Source organism: Coenobita brevimanus, chromosome 24, assembly GCF_032717465.1.
Source record: "Coenobita brevimanus isolate Jiangsu-jjx chromosome 24, ASM3271746v2, whole genome shotgun sequence".
Lineage (NCBI taxonomy): Eukaryota > Metazoa > Arthropoda > Malacostraca > Decapoda > Coenobitidae > Coenobita > Coenobita brevimanus.
Window position 1 is genome coordinate 17,450,335 of NC_136977.1, and position 21,166 is coordinate 17,471,500.

General features: G+C 42.8%; 1 protein-coding gene across 1 annotated transcript in view; it reads left to right on the top strand.

The window, feature by feature from the left end:
* RhoGAP1A (Rho GTPase activating protein at 1A) overlaps window positions 1-21,166 on the top strand; it is a 514,749-nt gene that overhangs the window by 418,862 nt on the left and 74,721 nt on the right. Inside the window, exons 9-10 of the mRNA XM_080267422.1 lie at window positions 1,315-1,500; window positions 1,824-2,030. Coding sequence (XP_080123548.1) covers window positions 1,315-1,500; window positions 1,824-2,030 — 393 coding nt within the window. The remainder of the gene's footprint in view (window positions 1-1,314; window positions 1,501-1,823; window positions 2,031-21,166) is intronic.

The following is a 21,166-nucleotide window of genomic DNA, read 5'->3' on the forward strand; positions in this document are numbered from 1 at the left end:
ATTTTCCCTTTTGCAACAATTTAAACCTCTAAATACCTGCATACTACAATGGTGAGCATCAGAAACAAACATAGGCATGGGTAGGTTAATTGAAAATGATGAAAAGGGCACAATAAGGAAGAACCACATAGCCTACCATATAGAGACCTGAGATGAGCTTGAGGTAAGAGGTTCGTAGGCTAGGGGGTGGGGAGTTAGTGGTCTCCACCACCTGGGATTAACTCCTCAAATAGGGCCTCATCTTTGAATCCCTCAGAACCATCAGAAACCACGGATTTTGCAGCATCATTTTTGACAAAAACCAGCTTAGGTGCATGATACAGCTTTTTTTTTTTTTTTTCCCAAAAAAACAAACAAACAAACAAAAAAAACAATTAAAAAAGGAGTGCAGATTTTCATCTAGCAGTTATAATGAAAACTGCTACTGTATAACCAAGGGATCATGGGATCACTGTATTTGAAATTATAGAAGTGATAATAGTATTAGACCAATGATAATAGAACCTACTGTAGTGGACACATGCCAGTGGTGTTATTATGAGTCAGCTGCATGTGATCATTGTAATTAGGGTCCAGGAGAAGGGAAGTTAACTGTATAAAAAATATGTGCCCAGTACCAGGGGGTGCCCTGAGAACAAGCCAGGAGCTTGCAAATACTGTGCCTGCATGGTGTGTATACAGTACTCTGCAGTTTTACATAAGCTAACTCTTTTAAGTTTAATTATCTTTCCAAACATGAAATTGAATAGATCTTCAGTTTTTTATATTATTTTACCTTATTTTTTATTTATTTATTTATTTTTTATGGGTGGGGAGGAGGAGGAGAAATATAAGTACATCTAATAGATGAGGGGTCCATATCGATTTGTACTACCGGTTCTCAAGGTGCATTGGTCCCTGATGGTAACTAGATCATATGCCTGAACTCACGAATATTGAAGGTAAATATGGATTACGGTGCATTATACAATGCAGTATTCTGTTTTGAGTGGATTGTGCATACAGAGGCTTCAGCACTAGCCTGGAGATAGTCAGTCCTGAACTGTATAACAAATACAGTACTGTATAGCAAGTAAAACTTACAGATCATGGTATGAAATTACTATTGTGGATCCAAGTTAGTTACTGTAGTTGTATTTCATCTTCAGAGTCACAAGGGAAGTAAAGCTCAAACATAGGTGAAATGCATAAGGTCAGAACTATAATGTATAATACAGTATCAAGTTTACTTCTATGTGCTCCAGCAGTAGAGGTATATGTACAGTATAGAAATTTATAAACAAATATGTCAACTTTCTTATTTTTTCCTAACAGTATATGAAGGCCCTGAAAGCTACCCTGACCACATCCCAACCAGTCATTACACCAGACGACTTCTCAACTGTGTTCTACCGAATCAGCGAGTTGCATGCTGCTCACAGCGATTTTCTCATTGGACTTAAGGAAAAAACCACAAACTGGGATGGCACAAGTTCAATTGGAGAACTCTTCAGGGTGCTGGTGTGTTAAATGCCCATACAGTTTAATTTTGTTGGTTTTAAAATACTGTATATAGATAATATAGCTGATGACACTGTGGACCAAGAATCATTGTATGTATTACAGTTGCCTCAGATGTTGATATTTTTGCAGTAAAGCCGTCACTGTTCACCATCCCAGGTATAGTGAGGGAGCCATGTTGACACTTACAACGGTTCTCTCACTTGCATCTTTGGTTGGCTTGATGATTGGCTGCATTCCTTTAAATGCCTCCACACAACACTAAAACGTGTTTAAACTGTTAATATTACATAGAAGTTTAATGATTCTTCATTATGCAACAGGCAAGCAAGTTGGATGTGTATGCCTCCTTTCTCCAAAACTACCCACGTGCAGTGGAGACAGTGCGGCGATGTGGTAGTCAAAGTGCACAGTTTGCTGACATCACTCGCTCCATCAAGTTGCGCTCTCTTCAAGGCCAGGCTCAGTCTCTGGAAGATCTTCTCCATAGGCCTGTTGCAAGAGTCCAGAAAAATGCTCTAGTCCTACATGTGAGTACAGTATACTATAGACTTACTTGTGCAGCACTGCACTGAATTTGCATCTTAGTGTTCATTATTTTAAATTTCCAGTACAAGAAAATTTGTTTCTGTTAGATATACTTCATTTCCCCAAAATTTGTATGCTATCTTTCATACTGTTATTGTGGCAAATCTGATGAAGAGAGAAAACAGGGGTATCATAGGTGAGCAGTGTGTGCAGAATGGTGAAGAAAGGTGGTATGTGAGCATACAGGTTGCTTGGAGAGAACATTATAACCAGTTGATGAATGAGGTGTTTCACTGGAATAGGGAAGGTTTGGAGTCAGCAGATCCAGCATTTGGTCCATGGCCTTTGATTGATGCTGCTACTGTGGGCACAGCAGTAAGCAGGATGCAGTTAGGGAAGGCAACAAGTGTGTCTGGGTTGAATGCTGAAATGTTGAAGGCCACAGGAGATACAGGAGTGGGCTTAGTTACTGATTTGATATGCTTGATTACTGTACAGTACTTATGAGTGTGTTGTTCAAGATGACTGGCTGATAAGTGATTGTAAAAGTGATTGTAAATGTGTTTAAGGAGGAAGGGTGATGCCCTGGAAAGAGGAAATTATAGAAGCATAAAACTTTTGGACCAGATAATGAAGGTTATGGAGAGAGTCCTGGAAGTTGTGGTAAGAGGAAAGGTAAATATTGATGAGATGCAGTTTGGGTTTATGCCAGGCAGAGGGCCCACTTATCCCATAATCATTGTCCAATAACTTCATGAAAAATATATAGGAATGAAGAAGGAGCTATACATTGTTTTTATAGATTTAGAGAGGGCCTTTGACAGAGTTGTTAGGGAGGTCATGAAGTGGCCAATGGGAAAACTTGGGATCAAGGAGTGGCTGGTTAGAGTGGTTATGGCAGTTCATGAGGCTGCTTGCACCTAGGTGAGAGTGAATGGAAATATGAGTGAATGGAGACTTGAATGATGAGTTTTCTGTGAGTGTTGGCATGCATCAAGGGTCAGTCTTGAGCCCCTTATTGTTTATTATTGTGTATGCAGTTCTCTTTCATGACTTCAGAAATGGACTCCCAAGGGAGATGTATACTGGTGACATGGTGTTGATTGTGGAGAATGACAGGAAAGCATTAGGAAGTGGAGAGATGGAATGGGTTACAACCATTTGAAAGTATGATATCTAGAGCTGGTGGCAGTACTGTCAAAGCAAAGGGAGTCTGGCCATGGGTAGTTTGCCACAAGGGTGTAGGATGTAACTCCATCTCGTACAAAGTGGGTACATAAGAGATGTAGTGGTATTAGAAGTAGACTGTGAAATAATACTGATTTTGTGTGCAGTGTGTTGGAGGAGCATCTACTGTAGAGATTCGTTTCGTTTCGTTTTGTTTTTAAAGGCTCCAACATGCTTGCATGTGTCGGCCTTGGTCACCTAATGGCGGCTCACAATGCTGCACGATCCATTGCAGCCTCCCTGTTCAGTCCCTTAACCCTGAGGTCACACTTAATGACCTCGTCCCATGTCTTTCTTGGTCTACCCCTCATAACCCCACCCCCAATATTAACACTTCTCACCTTCCTCACCCAATTATCATCCCCCATCCTCTCCACATGTCCAAACCATCTCAATCTACCTCTCCTCATCACAGCACCAATACACTCCAGTTCCATCCTACCTGTCAACTCTTCCATCGTAAACCCAGCCCCTCCAGGCCTTGGACGCAGGGACACACTGCACATCCACCTAATTATTGTCATTTCTGTACGTCTGAGCTGGCGAATATCTTCCTCCTTCACTGCCAAGGTCTCACTACCATACAGCATTACACTCCTAACACATGCTGCATACAAAGACCTCTTAGCATGTAGGGAGAGTCCTCTCAATGTCAGGAGAGGCAAGAGCTCCCTGAACTTCTTCCAACCACTTCTCACCCTAGCCACAGAGCTAGCTCCAGCCCCACCTCCAGCACACAACATGTCTCCCGAATAAAAAAACTCTTCCACACACTCAAGAGATTCACCAGCAAGTTCAATCCTTTCACGTCTGACAATCTCCACCTGCTCACCCCGACACGCCACACACATAAAATCAGCATTATCTCGCAGTCTACCTCTGATACCACTACAACTCTTATGCACCTATTTATCACAAACACCACACAAGATAGAATTACTTCCCACGCCCTTGTGGCAAACTGCACATGGCCACTCTCCCTCGTCTTTGACAGTACCGCCACCAACCCTAGATATCATCACTTTGGTTTTATCTACATTTACCCTTAAGCCCTTGTGCCCCATACCATCTCTCCACTTCCTAAACCTTTCCTCTGCCTCCCTTTCGTTCTCTGAAATCAACACCAAATCATCAGCATACAACAACTCCCACGGGAGTCCGTTTCTAAAGTTAAGTGAAAGGGCTTCAAGTACCGTGATAAACTACATGGGACTCAAGACTGACCCCTGATGCACACCAACATTCACAGAAAACTCATCACTCAAATTTCCATTCACTCTTACCTGGGTGTGAGCACCCACATACATGGCCATAACCACCCTAACCAGCCACTCCTCCAAGCCAAGCTTTCTCATTGCCCACTTCACCACCTCTCTAGGGACTCTGTCAAAGGCCTTTTCCAAATCAACAAAAACAAAATAAAGATCCCTTCTCCTACCAATATATTTTTCCTGAAGCTGTTGAACAATGAATATAGCATCAGTGGTCTCCCTACCTGGCATAAACCCAAACTGCATCTCATCAATATTCACTCTTTCTCTAATCATATCTTCTAAAACTCTCTCCATTACCTTCATTATCTGATCTAAAAGCTTTATACCTCTTTCCAGGGCATCACCCTTCCCTTTATACACATTTACAATTACGCTCTTCAGCCAATCATCTGGGACAACACACTCATAAATAATCCTATTTATCAGGTCAGTGACTAACCTCATCCCTATATTGCCTGAGGCCTTCAACATTTCGACAGTGAACCCAGACACACTTGCTGCCTTCCCCACCTTCATCCTACCTCTTGCCTCACTCACAGTAGCAGCATCAATCAAAGGCCAAGGGCCAGACACTGGATCTGCTGGCTCCAAACCTTCCCTGTCCCAGTCAAACTCCTCATTCAACAACCGGTTATAATGCTCTCTCCATGCATCTTTAATATCCTCACTGTTCACCACTACCCTTGCTTCATCATTCTTCACACACTGCTCACCTATAATATCCCGATTATCCCTCTTCACCTGACCTGCCACCCTAAATATCATATTTTTCCTTTCCTCATGATTTAGGTTATCAAGTAATAGTCTCTGTGACTCAGACTTTGCCCTGTATACCTCTCTTCTAGCCCTCCGCTTGGCAGCCAAATATTCCTCTTTGCTACCACTCTTCTTCCATTCCCGGAAAAGCCTTCTTTTCTCCTTAATTGCAGCTTCTACACCCTCATCCCACTTTATGTTTTGGTGGTTCTCTTGTCCAACCCCATGTTACATCAGTAACTCTCAAGAAATTGTTCTTGAGGGCTCTGTACTGTTTGTTAATGCCTCTGTCTACAGCTCCCTGTTCAGCCACCACTCTCCTCAACATGCTATAGAAGGCATCCCTTACTACGTGGTTTTTCAGCTTCCATATTTTCCTCCTAGGTACATAAGTCCTCTTTTTTGTCACGTGTTCTTTAAGCATCATATCACAAATCAATAGTTTGTGCTGCTGCACACACTCCTCACTTCCTATAACTTTAACATCCCTCACTAACCTCCTATTGGCCCTCCCAACCAGAAAATAATCTATCTGACTGCTATTTCCCCCAGTCTCATACGTAATTAACCTACTCTCTCTCTTCCTAAAATATGTGTTGCACACAATCATGTCTGTTGCCTCCCCAAACTCGAGTATCCTTTCCCCTTCTGCATTCCTTAGACCATACGCACATCCCCCATGCACTCCTTCATAACCTTGTGCTGCTTCACGTACATGACCATTTAAGTCCCCTCCCAAAATCACTATCTCATCATCCCACATACCATCCACTACGCATATTAAATCGTCCCAAAATCTATCTTTCTCTGCTTCATCCAATCCTGCCTGTGGAGCATATGCCGATATAATCGCAGCTATCTTTCCACCCAACAGAATTTTCACAACCAATGTCGTATCGCCTACTCTCAGAATATTCATAACATATTCCACCCATTACTCCGCAACCATCACACCAACACCTCCATATCCGTCTGTCCCCCCCTGCCAAAACAACTTATAGCAACAGTCCTTCCCAACAGTCTTTCTGGCTGATCCACCCCTGTCCGGACTTCCTGCAAACACACCACATCCACCCACCTCCTACTGAATGCCTCAACGACTTCCCCAGCTCTTCCCCTCAAACTTCCGACATTCCATGAACCCACCCTCATCCCCTTGGGTGATTTACTGTCCTCAGGCTTGCTTTGAAACTTATTTTGTTTTGTCATCTTCAGTATTAATAAAGGGGGATAGACATAGCACAGGCCCCACTCACTGCACAGTCCCAGGTCCAGGCAATGGATCTGGGACCCCTAGCCCACCAGCTTACCAGTGGCTGTGGTAGTGGCCTCGGGGCACCCTGCTAGGACAGCTGCAGGAACACCCTCCAAGCGCGCCTTGGCACTGCAACTATCCCGCCATTATGCACCCACTGATAGTGCAGCCTCCTGGGGCGCTACTCCCAGGTTCGGATCCCTCTCTATTGGGCGGAAGCGGCAGCCTGGGAACCGCAATGCCCTGTACCCTCTAGCACAGGCCCGAGCCCCATCTCGCCCTGGACCCATGATTGAGGGGCATAAAAGGATTGATTTTGCTGGAGAGTCTCTTGAGTGTGTGGAGGAGTTTTGTTATTTGAGGGATATGTTATGTGCTGGGAATGGAGTTGCAGGTAGTTCGGTGGCTAGGGCAAGGAGTGGTTGGAGGAAGTTAAGGGAGCTGTTGTCTCTTCTGACAGTGAAAGGGTTCTCCCTCCATTCTAAGAGGTCCTTGTTTGCAGCATTTGTCAGGTGTGTAATGCAGTAGGGTAGTGAAATCTGGGTAGCAAAGGAAAAGGATATTCGTAGACTCAAAAGTACAGAAACAGTAATGATTGGATGGATGTGTAGTACGTCATTAAATGAGAGGCCTGGGAGGGTGAGGATTGCGATTGAAGAACTGGGAGGAAGGATGGGACTTGAACATATTAGTGTTGTGATGAAGAGGGATAGACTGAGATGGTTTGGGCATGTTGAGAGGATAGAAGATGGCATCTGGGTGCAAAAGTGAGAGGTGTGAGTGTCAAGGGTAGGGTTGTAAAAGGCAGGCCGGAAAAAATACCTTGGACGAGGTCATAGAGTGTGACCCCAAGGGTAAGGGACTGAATAGAGAGTCTGTGTGAGATTGAGCAGCATGAAGAGCTGTCATTAGGTGACCAGGACCGATGCATGCAAGCATGTTGTAGCCTTTATAAATGAATCAAATCAAACAATCTTCCCTCAGTATATATTAGCTAAATAGATAAAATTGTGTGTGTGTGTGTGTGTGTGTACTTTTTAATATATAGCAAATATTGTGAATGTTTGTATTTTATTTTCGGGTCACTTTGCCAAATGCTATTGGTGTTATAATCAATTGTTCTGCCTTGAACAACCATATACAAGCACAGTGATAAAGAGAGGATCATCCTAATGTAGTGTATAAGGAGATAAGGGAGGTACTAGAACTTCACTGTGGTGGTTAATGAAATTATCTATTAAGTCTATAAATTTAGTGAGTGATTTTTTTCTTCCTCTGGTCTGTTATTAAAGAAAAAAAAAAAGGAACATCAGTGCCAAGATTAAGACAAACAACTTAACTTAGCTTGCCCCATACTGACCCTAACGGTTTACCAAAACTGTTCTTTTGAGGTTTATACCAAAACTTTTCCTTGTGGTTTGTACAAGCGTTTACAGTTTGCAAATTTTCTCTCTTCCCATCATCCTGTGCTAACCATGTGCCATAGATTCTTAATCTTTTCTAGGTAAGCTTGCCCATTTTTGAACATACTTGATTTCATTATTCTCTGCATAACTTTATCAGAATCACATATTAATATTTTGATGCAGTCAGGCAGCACATGGCATATGTACTGTTTTTTACGGCCTGTGGACCCTTCAAAGAAACGTTAACTGTGGCACTTTGGAGCTGTGGATTGGGAGGCCCTCGGGCAGTACTTCTTTGATTTTCCCTGGAATGATTACTGCTTCCATGGCCAGGAGCCATCTGAGTGTGCCTTGCCTATTACTTAGGTTATTCTCTCAGGCATGGAAGCATGCACACATTCGTTTCTCATAGCCTTTGACTAATGCAAGAAAGCCTTGGTTTAATCACGCTTGTTCTAATGCTGTCTGCGACAAAGAGAGGGCCTATTAAAGGTACCAGAGCCAACCCACCCCTGAATCACATCTTTTTGATGTTTCTACCTGGAATTGGGCTAAGTCTGTTGTTCGATCTACTAAAAATAATTTCGTTCTTCGTAGATTCTTAATCTTTTCTAGGTAAGCCTGCTTTTTTTCATCATTCTCCACGTAACTTTATCAGAATCACATATTAATAGTTTGATGCAGTCAGGCAGCACATGGCATATGTACTGTTTTCTTTTCCCCAGCAATTTTCATGAGGTCTGTTCCTTTACCAGAAACAATTTAGTTGCCCAATGGGGTTTGTTGAATTAATGTTGTTACATATTTTTCCCTTAAAAGGTGCATTATGTTCCTTTTTGGCTCTTCTCCACCCAGCTTGCTGGTGTGCATTACCAGTTCTCCTGGATCCCAGGATTCTCTGTTAATGGATGAATAACTGTAAAAGTATGAAAAAATTATTACTGTGAATCATTATTTTATAATATTTTTAGGATGTTTTGTACTGTATACAGTAGGATCTTGCCAATAACATCTAATTGGTGCCAGAAAAATGCTGTTATTAGCGAAAACGTTATTTGCGTGACATTAAAATTCATGTATAAAAGGTTTATTTGTGCTGCCATCCCAGGACTTTTACCCATTTTACCCATTTGAACCCCTCCTATCACTACTTTTTTAAAATTGAAATAATAAGATTAGTTATCAAATTGTCATGAGTAATATAAAACAAACCTTAAAGGAGTTAATGAGGTGTTTGGTGTGATGATTATTCCAAGGCTTGCACATGGAGGCTACTGCAGCGTACCCCATGACCCCTTGCTGGTCTGGTCCCCACTCCTGCCTTGTGCACCAGGGTCACCCACTTCCATCAACACGTCATCAGACTGTGTTTAATGGTTGCCAGAGTTGTATTATTCCAGGCTTTGATGAAGAAACTTACAGATGTTTCCCACGAAATAACCGTTATTCGAGTGAATCCAAACATTATTATAGAAACTGGGTATCCATTCTAACTTTCCGTTATTGCCGAAAACGTTATTGTTGAAGTTGTTATTGGCGAGCTTCTACTGCATGTTGTAACCTCATAGACAGTTAAATTGAATGCTTGTTGTATTATTGTATCAAATGTTTCTACCCTCTTGGTTCATACTAATGACGTAAAACTTTTTGACACATAAAAACTTTTGTTTCCATTGCAGTGGTGTCACCACACGCACTCACACACACATGCACACTCCTTTCTGAGCCACACCAACCAGCATGAGCAAGGATTAACTTTGGCTATTACTCTCCCACTGAGGGGAAGATCCAGGCCTGCAGTGGGTCTCATACAGACTGAGACACATACAGAGAAATAATAATAATAATAATAATAATAATAATAATAATAATAATAATAATCTGGCCTTTTGTTTCTCAAAAGCGCCAGTTCTTCCTTTGGGAATTCACTAGCGCTCGACACCCATACATTATTTTTTTACAGTTACAAGAATTGTGACATTTCTTGTATATAATACAAGCTACATCATATGTACATGAAAGTGGCAATAATTAAACCCTATAATCATCCGTCATAGTACCTCTCTCCAGGTCATAGCATTTTGAAAAAAGAAAGGCTTTCAGCTGTCTCTTAATGGATTCAACAGTAGAGAGTTGTCTTATGGACAGTGGCAATCAGTTATATAATCTAGGGACTCTATACGCAAAAGAACGATCAGAGAAAGATGACTGGTGGATGGTTCCTGGCTCATCAAGACGCAAGGAATCATCTTCACTGCGTAACATCACAGCCGGGTGTGCCGACGGGAGTTTTAACAATTCAGCAAGATACTTCGGTTTACCAAACTTAAGAACCTTAAATGTAATAAGACACAGTTTAAATTCATTTCTAGCCTTTACTGGTAACCAATGTAACTCAATCAGAAACGGGGTAGTTGAGGTTCTCGAGGGGAGACCAAAGATAAGCCGTGTGCCCTGTTAAACACAGACTGAACTTTTCTTAGTACTGTATATTATTTGGAAGACCAACCCACAATGAATTACAATAATCAACACGAGACAAGACAACTGCATGGACCAATGTTAAGAGGCACCGTCTATTCAGGAATTTTCTCACACAGTACAGATTTCTGATATGCAAGTTACACCCTCTCACAATGTGATTAATATGTTCTTTGTAATTTAACTTAGAATTAAAATAAACACCCAGATTTCGAACAGAACTGACTGGATGAAGCTGTGATACACCAATGTTCAAAGCCAGGGCTTTGTCAGTGTCATCACCCCTTCTGTTTCCTCTGATGATGATGATCTCAGTTTTACCATCATTCAGCTTAAGTTTCCTCTTAGCCATCCAAATCTTAATATCAGACATTAGATATTCAAACTTTGTCTTAGTATCATTGATATTTGACATCTTAACATAGAGCTGGGTGTCATCAGCATAAAAATGATAGGACACATCATGAGCATCAAGTAGAGACGATAAACTACTTGTGTAAATAGTAAATAGAATTGTACCCAAAACTGATCCTTGAGGGACTCCAAATAGAAGGGGAGCAGAATCAGAGCTAGCGTAATCAACAACCACTCTCTGAGATCTGTCTGACAGATACGACTTAAGGAGCAAGAGGGCACTATCACGAACGCCATAAAAATACAGATCGTCCAACAGTAGTTTATGATCTACTGTATCAAAAGCTGCAGACAGATCCAACAGAACTAGGAGAGAGGACATCCCACTACAAGTGTTTGCCACCAAGTCACTCTGAATCCTCATTAGTGCAGTTTCAGTTGAATGGTATTTTCTGTATGCTGATTGAACAAATGGAACAACTCTGTTGTGTTCCAGTAGAGGTACGAGTTGATCGAGTATGGCCCGCTCAATAATCTTGGATAAAAAAGACAGGTTAGAGATGGGACGATAATTTGTCATGCTCTCAACATCAAGGCCAGGTTTCTTCATTAGGGGCCTAAGCAAAGCACATTTCTCAGACTGCACAAAATTACTTTCTAAGAAGCATCTGTTTATTATGTTGCAGATAAAGTCTGCAGCGTGCTCATACACATCAGGTAGTTGTGACATGTTACATGGATCGAGTGAGCAAAATGTTTTATTAAGTTCTCAGATATAACATTTGACTTTGTCTACATCCAGCGGATGAAATGTTGAAAGCAAATGATCCCTGGTGCACCATGGCTGGAAGTCAGCTGAGTACGCTTCACTTGGAGAACTGCTGTCTAAATCACTTCTAATGCGAGATATCGTACATGTAAAAAATGAAGCAAAATCAGAAGCCAGTTGGATATCAGATGCAGAAGTGGGTTTAACAATTTCATTCCTCCGACCAACCAAATTGTTCACAACTGCAGACAGTTTTTTTTTACCACCACATGAATCAACTTTATTTTGATAATACCTAGCCTTTTGGGCTTTTACAGCATGAACGACTGCTCTTCTCGCAAAAACATAACGTAAACGAGTTAACTTCGGTCCGCTGCAAGCGCCACTCACGTTCTGCCCTTCTACGTTGTCTACGCAAAGAATTAATGGATGGACCATACCATGGAGAATCATCACGTACAGTGATTGTTTTTACTACCTCAGGACAATAATGGTCAAAAACTGACCTAAGCTCGTTGTTGTAAATATCAACCAACTCATCAGAAGAAAGACCGGAAGAATCAATGGAGTTTAAATGTTGATCAGTTTCAAGACACATCAACTGGCAGTCAACATTCTTGTAATTTCTGAACCTGATGGCCTTTTTATATGAAGGGGATTTCAGGACATCAAAACTAAAAGTGATCAGAGATGAGGGGGTCAAATGAGTCAACCTCCACATCTGATACGTGCCTGCAACCAACAGAGGACAAGACCAAGTCAAGGACATGTCCTGAGACATGAGTTGGATTACTCACATGATTGAAAAAATTGTTCTGGGTGATCAACTCCAGGAATTCTGAAATTACCAGATAGTTTATATACCGGTAATTTATTCAGGTGTTTTATCAATATATAAAGTTGTTGCTGCCATAGGCTCATAGGAATGTGAAGCTGGTTGGGTGCAGGCTAAGTTGCCCTTCAGATGTCCAACATCCTCCTTTATAGGGATAGGAAAGGAATTGTGGACGTTTATATAAATGGGCAACAGAGCTGCCTGGTTACCATATAATACGTGGTATAATATATGATATTATCACTGCCACCATCTGAAGGCATCCCTTTCCAGTACTGCTGTATTATATTTTGTACAATGCCTGTACACTGTATTAACATACCAGGAGACATCAACAAAGGATTGCATGATGTGGTGGGCTAAGAAGAAAGTGGGTGGATGTGGGGAATGAGCAAGTGCATGTAAGAAAGTTCAGTATGGAATTGAGGCATGGGAGTCAAGAGGGATCTGAGTCAGTTGGATGAAATATACACTGCGTTATGTTACATTTAGAGATCATTGACCATGTTAGCATGTGTGGTTCTTTTCACCTGATGGCTGCTCTCCTTGTAACACAGCGTTAACCTTTCATACGCCAGGTGAAAAGAACGTAACCTGGAATGCCATGTGGGGTCGTGAAAGACCTCAATTTAACTTTGGATTTCTGCCATATACACAAAGTTACAAATGTTAAATTTTATACATATGTTGCCCAGCACATGGCATGTGTAGCCAGTCCACTGTGTGTCCCTACGTGCTAAGGGGTCTTTGTATGCAGCTTGTGTTAGGAGTGTAATGCTGTATGGCAGTGAGACCTGGGCAGTGAAGGAGGAAGACATTCGCCGGCTCAGACGTACAGAAATGACAATGATTAGGTGGATGTGCAGTGCGTCCCTGCGTCCAAGGCCTGGAGGGGCTGGGTTTACAATGGAAGAGTTGAGAGGTAGGATGGGACTGGAGTGTATTGGTGTTGTGATGAGGAGAGGTAGATTGAGGTGGTTTGGACATGTGGAGAGGATGGGGGATGATAGTTGGGTGAGGAAGGTGAGAAGTGTTAATATTGGGGGTGGGGTTATGAGGGGTAGACCGAGAAAGACATGGGACGAGGTCATTAAGTGTGACCTTAGGGTTAAGGGACTGAACAGGGAGGCTGCAATGGATCGTGCAGCATGGAGAGCCGCCATTAGGTGACCAAGGCCGACACATGCAAGCATGTTGGAGCCTTTAAAAACGAAAACGAAACGAAAACGAAAGTATAATTTTTTTTATTTCCTTCAAAATTTTGCTCATTTAATTAATAATGTGGCATATATTTTTAGGTTACACCATTCTTATTCATTCACCATGCTCTTAACATAATAAGATAAATGTGTTATCAATTATCTATCTATCTATCTATCTATAGCCCGACGCCCTAATCCCGCAAAGGGTGGCCGCAGACAAAACGCCTCCAAGTCACTCTGTCACCCACCATTTGACTCCCCTCCCCCCAACTCACCCCCCCCTCCCTCATATACCTCTCAACTCCATCCCTCCACCTCATCCTCGGTCTACCCCTCCCTCTCCCTCCCTCCACCTCACCTACATACACCCTCTTAGTCAGTCTTTCATTCTCAATTATAATACCATAAAAAAGAAGAAAATATCATGAAAGTAAAATTATGTGAAAAGTTTGATTGAATCTATGGTTGGAACATAAACAAGATTGACATTTATATTCAGAATACCCCTGAATGTTTTAAAAATCAATTAAACATAACCATTATTGACATACAGTAAAAGTCCTCGCAGATGGCATCTTCAGGACCAAGCAGATGCCGAACGAGCTGAAATTGCCGGATGACCAGGAAAACCTGTTAAAAAGTTTCTTGCAATCATGGTTGGTCACCCCAGTGCAATCACAGTGTCTAGCAAGTATTATTGGTCAACCCTAAGCACTAAATATTTATTGAGCAACTTATATTTACTGTATTTAATTAAAAAGTACTTGTGAATTAACCTTAAACTAGATGTATTTACATATCTACACGGTAAAATAGCACGACAAACTTTCCAAACTTTCAGAAGGTCCTGCTCACAAAGCCAGACACTCACGAGTCGTGATGGCTGACAGCACATGCAGTGTTGGCAGGCAGAAGTCTTCAAAAACACTAAGCTCGGCTTTAAAACGCAACAAGCTATAGGTGAATTATTCATATTTTCATGGTAAATTGGACTTCAAACCTCACTAGATATTGAAGAAAATCTAATGTTTATTGATGCTAAATTATAATGAAAAGCACTGGATCTTTTGCCATCAGTGCCAAATTGGCAACTATGGGCGCACAGATACCAGCAGCTAGCCGGCAGGTCTGTCGCGGGTGCTAATCGGCTCAGCATATGTGCCGGAAGAGTAGAGAACTTTCATAATGGGACTATTTATAAAAAACACTGAAAGACTGGAAATACCATAAGACTAGATGCTGAGTGAGAGGACTTTTACTGTTCTGTACTTATAATCCAAGAAACCCTGAATGGTTTTAACATCAGATAAATCACTGCACATGTCCTTATCAGCATGAGAAATGGGAGGGTCATCTACGATTCTCCCCTGCTGACTGTAGAACATCTCAGCATTCAGTGACATGGTCAATAAGATCTAGACCCTGGAAAGAAAAAAAAAAAAAGTTACATGGAATGCCAGGTGGAGTACTGGACAACCCCCATTGAAGTTTGTGTCCTCCTAACTCCTGAACTATAAGAGTCTTTCCACTCAAGTGTTGTGTGCTTAGACAATGGCCAAAGACAAACAAAGCCATGGTGTGCCAGATCCCTAAAACAGTAAGTGGCCAAATGGCATCATTTAAAAAATGTGTTGGGATCAATCTGACCCCACATGGTGTACGAAGGGTTCAGCCATTCCCCTAGTGAAACCCTTGTCCCAAAGAGCTCCCCATAGGACCTCTTGGGTCTGCTTCTGGGCATTCTTCCTTCCATATTCATAGCTGTGACCCTACCAGTCCTCTTCTACCTTCCTCTCTGCAAGTCCAGGCCATCTTTACCTGCCACTTCACATTATTGTCTAATATCTCTTATGCCAGTACAGTATTAGAGAAGTGCAAGACATGACAAGGATTGGTCACCCCGTCACCCCCCTTTTAAATTGTTGGTGAATGGAATTACTGTGACAAATGTATTAGTTATATCTATTTTTTTTTTTTTTTAATGTGCCATATGGTTCTGCATAGCAGATAGAATCAGAATTCTAAAGACTCGTGTAATCAACGAACACAGTAATTGTTTGGTTTATTTCACTGTGGTTGCTGTTAATAGTTTCTCCCAATTAATGCTTTGTCATTCCTTGTTTCTGTATCCTACCTCACCCTGGTTTTAAGTGAAAATAACAGTCAGAATCATGGTGATAATGATGCTGATAACTTACAAGGCAGGTATGTTACTGGTACACTTACGCTGTTTGAAGCCATGGTTTACCTGGAATATTTCATGTCCAGATTTGCATTGCTGCTGGAAAAAAGGTAAAGAAACATTGTCCTTCAGCCCTTCAGTGGGAAGAGGTGGGTAGGCAGCAGTTTGTTACTTGCCAACAGCCCCAGGCATCATGCCAGTGTACCTTAGTTAATGATCCGTTAATGATCCATGCAAGGGCGCAGCCAGAAATATAATTCGGGGGAGGGGGGGGGGCCACAATGACAAACCAGGAAAAATATAAAAACACATTGCACTTCACCATTTGGGTTTTTAAAGGCTCCAGCATGCTTGATCCATCTGCCTTGGTCACCTAATGGTGGCTCTCCATGCTGCTCGATCTCTGGCAGCCTCCCTATTCAGTCCCTTATCCCTGAGGTCACACTCAGTGACCTTGTCCTGGGTCCTTTTCAGTCAAACTCTTGCAACCCTACCCCTAACATTAGCACTTATCAATTTCTGCACCTCATTATCATCCCCATCCTCTCCACATGGCCAAACCATCTCAGTCTACCCCTCCTCATCACAACACCAATGCACTCCAATCTAATCCTATTTCACAACTCTTCCATCATAAACCTAGCCCCTCCCCTCCCCCCCCCACGCCTTGCACTTAACCCCTAAAGTACTTATCTCATCGATCAGGCTTTTTGTGCAGGACGAGCAACACCATTCGTGCAACATCCACAAAAAACTGGCGGCAGCCGGCTCCACCCCAACTGTGACGCACATGGCTTCTAACCACATGGCTTCTAACCAATGAGACCTAAGTGTTGGACACACCGGAGGGAGGACCCAGGCCTGTTCCCAGGTGGTGGAGGGGTGTACCCCCCACCTCCCTCTTGCCACGTCCCTCTACCCCACTACCTTGTTGCTACCCTACCTCCCACTGCTCTTACCACCACCACCACCACTCCTACACCTCCTCATGCATCCCTCCCCCTCCCATGTGGATCCCCCCATGACTGGGGGAGGGTATTTCCCCCCTACTCTCCCTCCATGTCCCTGTACTCCACTGGGGCCCTTCTTTTGGGTCCTGCTGTGGTCTCCTCCCATCCCTCCATCCCCATCCCCCCCCTATTGGCCTTACCACCTCCCACCACCACCCCGAACTCCCCACCCCAACCCCTACCCTCATCCCAAAGCATGCAGTATCTTTACCTCCCCAGCCTCGATTATTGCGTATTTTTTACGCTTTATGGTGTGTGTTTTTGAATCATTACCTGTAATTTATTCATGTTTTTGCATACAGATATGCACACCACAATTATTTTAGCTGTCTTTATTCAAAACCCACTCGAAAAAGAAATTTTATTTTATGCTTACGCATGCAAACATGGAGGTAGGAAAGAGGCGGAGATGACCTCCGAACCTGACTGTGAAGCCGCTGGTCTGTCATCCAGACGCCTTCAATATGGCGGATACCCAGGTGACAACCGATGCCTACCACCTTTGTTACTACCTCCAGGACACCCCTTGCCTTAAATGATCTATCTATCTATCTATCTATTGCCAGACACCTCAATCCCGTTTGGGGTGGCCACACACAAAACGCCTCCACGTCGCCCTGTCCCTCGCCATTTCACTGCCCTGCTCCCAACTCACACCCCCCTCTCTCATATACCTCTCCACCCCATCCCTCCATCTCATCCTCAGCCTCCCCCTCCCTCTTCTTGCCTCCACCTCACTCACATACACTCTCTTCATCAGTCTTTCACCCTCCATCCTCTCCACATGGCCAAACCACCTCAGTGTGTTCCTCATAACGCTTCCTATCACATCCACATCCACACCACAACGCTCCTTTATATCCTCATTCGTCAGCCTGTCTCTCCATGTGACTCCACAGGCTTCTCATAAGTAACTCATTTCCACTGCTCTCACTCTTGACTTGTGTCTTTCCAACAATGTCCAAGCTTTACTTCCATACGTTAGAGTTGGTATCACAATACTGTCATGTAGTCACTTTTTCACTTTCATGCTCACTTCCCTGTTTCTTATCACTGCTTTCAAAGAACCAACAACCTTTCTTCCCTGCTGACCCTTTCAAGCACTTCACCTTCCAAACCTCCATCCTTACTCATCACACTACCCAAGTACTTAAATGTACTCACATTTTCCAATTCCTCACCATCCAACCTCACTGTACATTCACTGACTTCACCTCTCTCAGAGACCATCACTTTACTCTTCCCTACATTCACCTTTAGGTTCCGTTTCTTACACACTCTCCCAAACTCATCCACCAAGCCTTGCAGCTCCCCTTCATCTTCACTCAACAACACAGTATCATCTGCAAACAACAGTGCAGGGAGTTTGCAAACACTATCCTCTCTCACCGGGGCCACTCCAACATCCACTACCCTACCTTGTACCTCTTTTATTACCCCATCCATGTACAGATTGAACAACCATGGAGACATGACACATCCCTGTTTCAACCCAACCTTCAAAGAGAAAAATTCACTTAGTTCACCATCCACACGCACACCAGCCTTAGCACCATCATACATACTCTTCACAGCATTCAACAACTTCCCATCTACTCCATATATTCTTAATACTTTCCACAATCTTTGTCTATCCACCCTGTCATATGCTTTCTCCAAATCCATGAAAGCTGCATACAACTTCTTTCCCTTCTCTAGAAACTTTTCCACTAAAGATCTAAGAATGAATATCTGATCCACACAACCTCTTCCCTTCCTGAAGCCTCCCTGTTCTTCTCCAACTAATTCCTCTGTTCTTTCTCTAACTCTGTCAGTAAGTATCCTACCATACACTTTTCCTATTATACTAAGAAGACAAATGCCCCTATGATTACCACACACTTCTTTTTCCTCTTTCCCTTTGTACAAGGGAATAATTATACCTGACTTCCAATCCTCCGGGACTCTGCCTTCCTCCCAGGCCAATTTACACATCTTCCACATCCATTCTACTACAATCTCTCCCCCATGCTTCAGCATTTCACCACACACTCCATGAATTCCTGGGGCTTTCGCCAATTTAACTTTCTTCATTGCTTTCACAACTTCTGTCCTACTGATTTCTTCCTGTCTTCTCCTCCTTCTCCCAGCCATTCCCCAGCCACTTATACTCGCATTACTTCCTTCCTGTATGTTCAGCAATTCCTTAAAGTGTTCCCTCCATCTGCTCACTTTTTCTCTCTTCACTAGTAATCTACCATTTTTATCTTTCACTCCCCTGCTAACCTCACATCCACCCTGTCTTACTCTCTTCACCTCTTTCCAGAACATTTTCTTACAGTCCCTCCACTTCACTCTCAAATTCCTTCCAAATTCCTCATCCACTCTCTTCTTACTCTCTTTTACTAATCTTTTCACTTCTCTCTTTCTTTCTGCATATAACTCTCTCTTCCGCCTCTCAACTTCTTCCATGTCCCTATTTCTCATCCATTCATTGTATGCTTTCTTCTTTTGTGCCACAGCCTTTCTCACCTCTTCAGTCCACCATGCTGTTCCTTGCACCCCCCTCCTTCTTCTCCTCCTCCCACACACCACATCACATGCTGCACATATTTCTTTTGTAAATATCCTGCACACACTATTCCACGTCCCCCATCTGCTCCAATTCATATTTGCCCAATCGTTCCTCCACTTCTCTCTTATACTCTGCCTTTTTCTCATCCTCTTGTAACCTTTCCACTCTCCTTGCAACTACTCCTTCCTCTCACCTTTCCCTTCTTCTGTTTCTCCATCTTACTTGGATCCTAATTCTGGCCACCACCAAGTAGTGGTCAGAAAGTCCACTCCCCCAACCTCTATAAGCTCTTGCATCCATTACACATCTTCCATCCTTTCATCCACACACACAATCAATCATTGCCGTCCTTTCATTCATTTCACCACTCACCCTTCTCATCACTCGCCATGTATACCTGTGGATCATTTTATGCCTGAAGAGGGTATTGGCTATCACCAACCCCCTCCCAGCATAAATGTCCACTAACGCACTGCCATTCTCATCTATCTCAGCAGGCACACCCCACTCACCAACTATTCCATCTACCTTCTCATTCCCTACTTTACCATTCATATCACTGATCAAAAACACTCTCTCATTCCTTCCAAACTTTTCCATGCACACTTCCACATTTGTCCAGAACTCTTCTCTCACTCTGCTAGCACGATCTTGCATTGACTCATACACACATACAATCGCCCACATTTGTATTCCAACTTTCAGCCTTACCCACACAATCCTTGACCCAAGTGATCCATACTGTCTTATGCTCTTCTTCCATCTTTTACTCACAACTATACATACTCCTTCCTTTGCCCTCTCATTCTCACCTTAATGATGCTATTGTTTATTGATTACACCCACTGATGCGGTAGATTTATTTTGTAAATAACTAATAGTTTACTTATGTTTTTCTGCATACTAGAATGATACAGAAGCCAATATAAAGACATTACAAGCTTTATATAGGCTACCACCAATTCACTGATGTTTCTTTGCTTACATATTTATATGCCACTAACCAGCACTAACTATCTCTATCTATCTATAGCCCTACGCCCTAATCCCGCAAAGGGTGGCCGCAGACAAAACGCCTCCAAGTCACTCTGTCACCCACCATTTGACTCCCCTCCCCCCAACTCACCCCCCCCTCCCTCATATACCTCTCAACTCCATCCCTCCACCTCATCCTCGGTCTACCCCTCCCTCTCCCAGCACTAACTAATTCATCATATTTCTACTTTTAATGCTTTTAGAGCAGTGATTCTTACAGTAAACTGTTTTCCTGCATAGGAATACCTCACCTCAGCAACCGCTTTGATTAGCAATAGTAGGTGGTTATGAAGAGGGTCGCATGCAGACGTGACTTTCTAAATTGAAAATATAGTTTTGTTCCACAACTCAGGAAAGACACGGAGAACAATAGCTTGAAAAGCATAGTTAGTCTTTGGAGTAATGGTTTGACCAACCACTTTGCAAAACTGTTTCTCTGAATATCCTTTCACACAAAATTCTTGTGGCAAATGTATCTTTTGATGGAAAAGAATAATATCCTTTGTTTTTTTCGGCAGTCAGTTTTTGGAAATCCTGTACATACGGGTACGGTATGTATCATCTGGGTGCTGCCATGTTGGAGGCGTCGGGGTGACAGATCAGCGTCTTCACCTCACTCCCCGGGATTAGTGAGCCATGCTGACTCCACCTCTTTCCTACCTCCATGCATGCAAACATGTTGGAGCCTTCAAAAACGAAAAGAAACGAAACAAAAACTAGCTAGATTTGACAGCTCGGAGGGGAAGGGAGGAGGGAGGGGAGATTAGGTGAGGGGAGGGAAGGGAAGGGAGGCAAGAG